Below are 9,487 nucleotides of genomic sequence, written 5' to 3'. Positions count from 1 at the left end.
GCAAACCAACATAGGTAAGCAGTTCTGGAACGGTCAAATTAAAATTTGTAAATTTTTAGCAAACTAAGAGTTTATTTTTAGGTTATTATTCAACTGTGGTTGTAATTTAAAACCTGAGGCTGTGCACTGGTTGTTAGCTTAAAATTACCTTTCCTTATAACATTGTGCTTCCGTTGTATAACAAATAAAAATTAACAAGAACTAGAAAAATTTGTTGTTGAACAGTGCTAGGACATACAGACAAAAATACTAACACATGTTATCTACTTATAATATTGGTTTAAGTAATAATATCTAAAGGGATATAATGGACATTAGAAAATGCTTATTTATGACTGAATTACCTACAGCCAAAAAAGTTAAATATGTATCAAATAATGTTTAAGTGGATTTATTATATGCACTATATACAAATACTAAAATGTCTCAAAATTGTGCCCTATGGATATTTCAGTTCTGTTTAGGCATGTGAATCCTTGCGGAACAAATAAATTACAGAATCAAATTAGAGAAATGGATGAAATCTTTGTTATTCCCAAAGTAGTAAAATGTTTGGATCAATGTATTGGTAAGTGAAGCTAAAATAACCTAAAGGTAGGATATCTATAATTATATAAGATGTCTGTCATCATTAGAATCCATACACAAGGCTCCTGTATCAAATACTATAATTTCATATAGCAAATTGATGCAGCATTACCAATATAATCTCAAACATTCCAGCATCTACACTAGTGTTTTCAGTGTATGTTTTCTAGGGTATGTTTCCAAATCATGTCTTTGAAGGAAGACATGTAGAAAACATTATTTGTAAACCTCTAATCTCTGATTAAACTTAAGCACATTCGGTCATCACCTTTTCCTGTTCCTTGTGAAAGTGTCCAATGGTAAGCTGAGAAGGTATATGATTTGAAGGGGAAAAAGAATGAGGGGGGAAAAAAAAACTTCATACATTTCTTTCAATGTATAAAAACAATTCAATATCATGGTCCAAGGAGATGATTAACATTGTTAAGGCTGTATATTCAAGCACTGTATGTTAAAAGAGCAATGATGTGGAATTTAGGCAGTAAGAAATGTCCTGCATTATGGATGGTACAGTAATTAAAGAATGATGCTTTTGACAGCTGATTGTTGGTATACACTGGCTACTGATAGCAGTACAGTATGGAAGTTAATAAAGGTAGCAGAAGATGGTAGAAATGAATTCTGAAAGATGATAGCCAGTTTTCTCCAGCAGCCAGCCTGGTAAGTAAAACTCAGAATCTTGGCCCACATTTTAAATGAAATACTCTTTTTTCTCCTCAGCATTGACTTGGCTGCCTTCAGCATTGATAATGGCTGTGTCAGCATCTGGTGCATCTTCAGCTCCTTTAGCTTCATTTGTTAAATATGTTCCTGTGAATATTAGAAGAAAAACTTGTTAGTTCTAGGAGACTAGTAAAATAACCAGAATTAAAGCTACATTCATTTAGGAAGGCAGTTATGCCATATTTCCTATACATTGGGACATTTTCTGAGGCATAATAAACCACACAATCTACGCTGCTAAAGTTGTACCATTTTTTCCGTTTTCAGGTATATACTGTAGATGAAGCTGTGACCAGATTAACTAGAGGCAATAGCCAAAGTGGTGTGGCTAATGAGTACTTTCATTTCTTTAATGATGGATCTAGACCACATGATCATGCAGCTGTAGCAATCAGGGTCCTTTGTTATGATGTTGATAATGAACACATCAAATGCACCATCATTCATTATGGTAACTACATTTAAAATTGATTATATCAATAGCTTGCTACACAACCCATTGCAAGGAATCACATATATTCCTCCCTAATGGGCCACACATTTTCATAAACTTGCAAACAAAAACAATGACCAAGTTGTTAAAGTTACAGTTGAATTTTAAATATTAAATTTTAAATATTAAAGTCGTAGAAATAGATTACAAACTTGCTTCTGTATTTGTTCTGATCCAGTGACTCAGACCTCATGACTTTTGGCCATTGACTAAATACATTCTCTCTCTCTCTCTCTCTCTCTCTCTCTCTCTCTCTCTCTCTCTCACACACACACACACACACACACACACACACACACTCAATATTATATGAAGATGTTAGTCTTTAGAATTCTTTTGTCAAAGTTTGGAATACTATATTAAATATTCCCTACCTTTATGTCTTGCCAGATAACGACCAAGCAGAAAAATAGAACACAGAGTGACAAATACAACTACAGCCACTATTCCTCCTATAAGAGCATGATCAGGACCGGTCTGGCCAGCCAGAGCATTGGGATCTAGAAAACAGAAGAAAACATTGTTCAAGTTACTATGTTATTTAAGCACAGAATACATAAATGATTAGAATGAGTTATTGTGAAAATGAGCAGATTTCTATTAAAATAAACTTTCTTGAATATGTATTACACTAATCTTTTAGCCAACAAATATATAGTGTGTGCTATAATATATGTGATATCTGGGGATGTAACACTTGACAAATCAATCACAGTTGTCATTGAGTTCAAATTTTTAGAGAGAGATTTGACTGTGAGACTAGACACGCATATATGCTATTATATCAGTTATGTGTGCTATTTTAATGTGATGACAATAACTATTTTTGAAATGAAACTACATCATGGTAATGGCTATATATTTGTGTAAGTTTTCATTATGTAAATGTTTAGAGGAGAGGAAATTGATGAACTCCTCAAGAAAATATGTCTGGATAGAGGGGAGAAGAGGCCTGGAAACTAAAACATAAGGAAATCCCCTTTGTACAGTCTAGAAAGAAAAGAAATGCTTCCAGAAAAACATATTGAGGACTCTTGAGAAGTACGCTGTGGCTGATCAAAGGGTAAAAGGCATTTAGGGGAAGAGAGATGTTCCAAACTGTATCAACTATTTTTGATGGAATAATTAATACTTGACATTGAAGAGTTAGTGCTTATTGAATTTGTAGCTTTGGAAGAAGTGATGGGAAAGATACAGATTAATAATATATTTTTACATTCTGCCTTAGGAAAATATTAAAGGAGAGAGATAATCCCAGTAGAGTATGCCCAGTTTTGAAGCAGAAACAAAAGGATCAAAAGAAAATCAAGACTTTTTGGGTACTCAAAAGGTGAGAAAATCAATTATTTGTAGAATTTTCACAATACGGATAAAATCAAGTAAAACTTTGAACTACAAAATCCATTATTGCCCAATCCCATAGCAAAGAAGAGACTGAATATACTGTCTACTTTTCAAAGCCCATAATTGTAGATAACTTTGTGGTAGCTTTCAATAGTTTAAAAGTAATTTAGGAGATAGAAAGTAAAGACATAAATTAATCTTAGCAATTAAGCTTTCAAAAGACCTTGGGTATGGTTATAGACACGTAAATATGACAAGTAGTTTAGATGTCCACTATGGCTTTAATGGAACCATTCTGTCAGAGAAGCATATCTATAGATTGAAAAAAAAAAAAAAAAAAAACAGTCTCTTTGAAACTTCAAACAAACTCTGGGACACCAAAGTTGATGAACTCAAGAAGTAAACTGTAACAGCTATGGCCCTATGGAAGATATGTTCCCAAACAACAACTTAGGCCACACAGTGTGACAAACAAGGTTAAATTTCCCAGAGTGGAGTTAGGAAAAACAAAAAAGAACAAAGAGAATCCAGTTTCTTCAGGGAAGTACAACTCTTGCTAATGCAGAGATCATTTGAAAATCAATCTGCCATGTTTTCACAATTGCTATGGACCAGTGACTAAGCAGTATTTCCCATTTTTTCTTTATTTCCAAGTAAGAGTTTTTCCCTCCAGAAGAGCTTCTTCTCCTGGCACAGTTCTATCATTGTGTACTGTGTATGCGAGGAGAGGAGCATTAATAATTTGTTTTTTGGTTCATTTGTCCCTAGGCCCCAGTGTGATGAAGAGGATTGTCTATATCTCAGAATCTTGGTCTTTGAGTTGGATACACTGGTTTGATGGAACCATTGGTTGTCTCTTGGTGATCAGAATGGAACAGAGAATTTGAGCTGACAGCAAATTTACTACTTTTTCTTTCAATACACAGAGGTGAAATATTTTCCAGCTTCACTTGCAGTTGAATGTAAACATGCAATTTATGTTTTAGACAATCAAATGAAGGCCCAAACAATAATAATCTCCCACATGTAACACTCCAGGGTTACATACACATATCCAGGAAATATACAAGTTTAAAATGAAAGAACTAGGAATAAATAAGGTTAGGGAAGCAATCTCTACTTGGAAGAAATTTACCCAGCTCAGCTCAGACCACATGCATCAAACTCCTTAAGAAAAATAAGTAAATATAAGGCTCATTTTGAAAAAAACAAAACAAAACAAAACAAAACAAAAAAACATTAAAAGTTAACCTAGTAACAGCAGTTATTGTTAATTTAGATTTCTCCAATATTTTTTCAATTTTCCCTTAATTTCTGACATCAATGATAGATTTCAAAACAAACAAAAAAAGGAGCAAAAGATAAGCCTTTCCCCACTAGGGAGGACCCCAAATTTTCTATTTTACAAGCTCTCTTCATAAAAAGGTAAAGATATGTAATTAATTTTATCAAACTTCTTTGTTATGATGTCAAACTTGCTGGTCAGGATTTAAAATGCTTTGGTATGACTGGATTAGACACAGAGAGATTTATGTTGTCATCTACTATACTTTAATCCATGTAAAATATATTTCATTCTATGATTTTGTTAGGCAAAATGAGGGGCACCACAGGACCTCCAAATGCCTGCTTTAAACGGGTTCTGTCATTTGCTGCATAGACATACAAACTCTTAGTGCATAAGACCTTCAATAAAGAGAACTTTAATAGAATTAGTGTGCAATGGAGAAAAGAAAGGATAATAGTTTCCAATAAAACACCCAATGTTCCCCACCCCCTTGTGGGTAAATGCCCAGCCAAAATCTCAAAAACCTGGCAAGACGGAAAGCTTGCTACAAATCTAAGTCACCTTCTACTGGGGACCCATAAGAAAGAAGGAGAAAGGGCCAGGCAAGCCTGAGAGGAAAAGAACAAAATCATGACAAAGGCTGCCATTGCTTGCCTCCTCACTGGTCTATCAACCATATCTCTCTCTCTTTCCATGTCCCCCAAGTTGCTGGTACAAGTCCAAGCGAGGCAAGTGCAGTTGCTTCTTCATATGTCTCTCTGCTTCACATGCCTCCTCCAAGTCTTCTAGTCATTTCTAGCTTCTCCTCACTGCTCAGCTCCACCCTTCCTTAGGTGGGGCAAGGAACCTGGAACCTCCCCTTTCTATGGATATCACACTGCTAGAATTTGAGGTTAAAAGGCCTTCCTGGTGGTGCAAGGTGTTAAGACACAACCCATAAAGCTATCTGCACCCACTACAGCACAAGTTCAATCCCAGCCAGGGAGCTACCCACATGGCGCAGCAGACCTCTCCTGACTTGCCCGCTGCTCCCCTCAGCAATGTACTTTGGTCAGTCTGCCTGTTCAGCTCCTCACTCTGTCTCTGGTGAATCCTCTCACACCCCCCACACCTCTGGACTGTATCCCAGTTCTTATATGCATAAAATAAATAAATCTTTTTTTTTAAAAAAGACAAAATAAAATTAAAAAAATAGTATTTGAGGCTAAAGTATAAAACGTAACTTTATTCTAATTGAAAGCCAGTTATTCCCCATATTTCTTTCCTCAATAACTATTGCCACTTACCATAAACTATGGAATGTTTTTGCATATTCTAGCCTATTCTATGTGAGGGATTTCTATGTGCATTTTTTACATTAGTTACAAAGTTTAAAAAATATTTTAATTGAGTAGAAGCCTTAGGTCATTTTCAGAACATTATAATTTTGACTTTAATATATATTTAAATATTATTACATTTTCATTACATTTATGCTTCTTTTTTCAATTTCCATTAATTTAGTTTTTTAATATTCTAAAGCATTATGTCTAATATTTGTCAAGATTATAGGTGTCATTCTTATTTGCTGACCATCAAACTTACTAATTTAATTAGAGTTTCCTATGTTCTCCTAAGGTTTTTCTTTTTCTATTTGATACCACATCCTATTTTCTTTTTCTACTGCAAAGTGTTTTGTGAGCAATAATGACAATATCATCCTGATTATGATCTCAGAACTGCAATAAAAATCTGAATGACTAGTCACAGGGCTCCCTTGATAGTGATTTGTCTCATCTCAATATCTAGATTTATTTTCATAGTTGCTATTTATCTAAAATTTGATAGTAAAAGTATTCATCCCTTTATGGTATGGAGCACATATCTTATCCATTATATTTTGATATTTTCCTTAGATATATTTTCCTAATATGTTTCTAGTTAAGATTTTGCTTCATTTGAAAATCTAATTTTGTATTAAAATTAGAAACTTCATTTATTTTTTGCTTATGAATTCTTTCTTTTCCACTTTTAATAACTGTTTTTCTTTCTATTTTTCCCCATGGGAAATCCAATTATACACTGATAGAAACTAATTTGTCACATACATGCCATTCCTTATTTACTATTTTTATAATAATTTTACTAATTTACATTTTGTTTTGTTTGTATTTCCCAAGTTCATCTTCTGCTTAGTTGATTTAATATTCTATCACAGATTTTCTTCAGAAAGCATTTTGTAATTACGACATTCTCTATTTAATCCCACTCTGTATTTTGTTAGATGTTTTTAGCAGTTTATATTATTGACAATAAAAGTGGTAGGAGTGTAGTATTTTCTTCATTTAAGTATAATTACATTTAAACATCTGGGATATTATTTTTCATTGGTGAACACACATTATTTCTCATTAATTACACTTTTTTCACTGGATACAATTGAATATCGTTATTATGTTTACATGTCCTTGCATTTTTTTCTTAGTTTTGTTCTTCCCCCCAACCAGTTTCATTCTTGTTGTTTTATTTTGAAGAAGGGCTGTCTGTTTTAATCCCTTTGCTTATTACTGCTCAGCCATATGTTACACATCAATCTACCTACAGAAATTATCTTTGTAATTGAAATATGGGTCATTTGAGTTGTGTACATAGTGAATGGATTACAGATTGTTGGAGTATATATGATCATTATTGGTAAGAGGTCTCACTGAGAAGAGAGTCCACTGATTTGTTTCATATTTTTAAATTATAATCATTACTTTCACAGTAAAATCTCACATAATATTTAATTCATTCATTCTCCCCTTTCTTTTCTACATTAGAATAATTAGCTCTGTTAGGTCTGTTTTAAGTCAATTTTCTCTTATATTCATCACTGCATATATTTTAACTTACTTTCAGGTATATTTATTGATATATTAATGATTTTCAGAGAAAATAATTCAAAACACACATATTTATTTCACATTACTCATGAATATTCTACATATACTCTTAAATTCTATATAGGAAGCCCTTCATCTCATCAACACAAGTCAACATATAGTCCCAGAAATTTTTACTTATGTAAAATTAATTCACATAAAATCATTTATATGAATATAAAGGATGCTATAATTTTGTCTACTGGTAAATGTATTTTTAAAAATCCATCAATCTTAGCTATGCTTTCTATTACCCAACCCCCAAACTGTGAAAAATAAAAATCTGTCCTTAATTTCTATTCTGAGCAAATAAATTATTGAGATTGAAAATTAGATAAGTATCATCGGCACAATGCAAATATAATACATAATTTAAATGGCTATATCCCAGTGGGAATCTTTCATATATCCTTTCTCTTATCCCCCACCTATTGTTACAGCAATAAAAAGATGAAGTACAGATTTCAGAAATATCTGTACCTAGAGCTGAGTCTGTATTATTATTCAGATAAATACACCATGTATCTTTAAAGGCCATTTCATTCTCAAACATTAGCCCATAGTTTTCTGGGGTTAGTCTGCTAACAAGAGCTCTGACAATACATTAGTGGTCTTTTACTTGACAATGCATGAGACACAAAGAAAACTGTAGATGAAACTTTCTGAGCATCATTGAGTTTGAGTTATTGGACTCTTAATGAAGAACTCCAAAGAAAATTATGTCAAATTGTAATATTTAGGGTTAGCAATATTTGATATTGAGAAGAGTGGAAAATAAGTTAGTATAGTTTTATTCAAAAACTTAATATGGAGAAATCTTTAATTATATATTTCACTCCAAAAACCACTGCTCGATATTTCTGTCATCAAGTGTCTAGTCTATTATATTTTTCCCCTTAAAACTAAAAGTACAAACTTAAATAAACAACACAATCTCCAAAGAAAGTATCTCACTTTTTAGGATAAAGCAGCAGAAATAATAACTGTCGACAGTTTTTAATTGAAGTGTTAGAATTATTTTACAATAATTTTTTTTAACTTATCAGATATGATTTTTAGTTTGAACAAAATGGTAATATTGCAATTAAAATCATTTTATGTAAATATTTTAAAGTGTAGGTCCAAAGTAATTTTTATTAAATGAAAATGGCCATCATTATATAGTAAAATAAAGGTGATTTAAATGAAAACTTTGGTGCAATAATTATAATTTTTTAAAAGTGATAAAACTACAAGGACATTTACTAATAAGCATGCTAGTTCACAAATTTGTAAAATTGATAAGAAAGTTAACTATTTTCTTACTAAATAGTTGAAATTTCACAGTTCAGACTACAAACTCCTCAAAGCTGTTTAAATGTCACAATTCAAATTATAACTTCATTATCGACTGTTTAATTTCAATTCAGAAAAATAAATTTGACTAGTGAATTAAGTAGACTAGAAAATTGTTAATTAAATCTGAGGTTAAAATCAAGTTGAGAGAGATCTTTGACAAATTTAGGGATAGAATTCGTTAATATTGAAATATTAAAGACTAAGGAGACACAGGAGAGAAAAGAAATTAAATGAAGATAAGCAAGAGCCTCTTATGCAAAAGTCACCAGTTTCCCAATAACAACCATTGGAGTTGTGAAACATTGATTGTGAAGCAATACTCCTAAAATTATATAGTTTTGTAAATGAATGGTAAATCAATAAAATTCGATTTAAAAGAGTTAAATGAATCAAGAGTGGAACAGAGTAAATTTGGACCAGATATGATATTGGAATGCATTATAAAACCCACTTTATAGTCACTTATACTGATATTTTGTGCTCAATTTTGGAGTTTATGGGGGTTTTCAGAAGTGATGAAAAGTCTTGGAGAAATTTCAATTAACAACAAAATGGTTCAAAAATTCTGAAATCAAACTAAGAAAAATAAGTTAGAGATAGGAATATGACCTTTAGAAATAAATGAATCTTCAAACTTACTTTCCCAGTGATTCTGCATTATAATGAAATGATATTTAACATTTATCATTGATTTCCTATCTCTTTGCAAGGATATGCATATATAGCATATTTAAGATTTTGGAAATTGGAATTTTGCTTTAAACTGCTGCAAATTAAATTGTATACCTCCCCATTTCATTCATATGTTGA

General features: G+C 32.1%; 1 protein-coding gene across 7 annotated transcripts in view; it reads right to left on the bottom strand.

Annotated features, from left to right (window-relative positions):
* Positions 1–1,279: 1,279 nt before the first annotated feature.
* Positions 1,280–9,487, bottom strand: part of CADM2 (cell adhesion molecule 2) — a gene marked incomplete at both ends in the record, with an annotated part of 963,012 nt that continues 954,804 nt past the window's right edge. For all 7 annotated transcript variants that reach the window (XM_084232482.1, XM_084232484.1, XM_084232486.1 and 4 more), the window contains 2 exons: positions 1,280–1,398; positions 2,179–2,304. In XM_084232482.1, the coding sequence (XP_084088608.1) occupies positions 1,280–1,398; positions 2,179–2,304 (245 nt within the window). The remainder of the gene's footprint in view (positions 1,399–2,178; positions 2,305–9,487) is intronic.

This window comes from Talpa europaea (genome assembly GCF_964194135.1).
Source record: "Talpa europaea genome assembly, chromosome: 4".
NCBI classification, from domain to species: Eukaryota; Metazoa; Chordata; class Mammalia; order Eulipotyphla; family Talpidae; genus Talpa; species Talpa europaea.
This window is presented reverse-complemented; position numbering and strand designations above follow the sequence as displayed.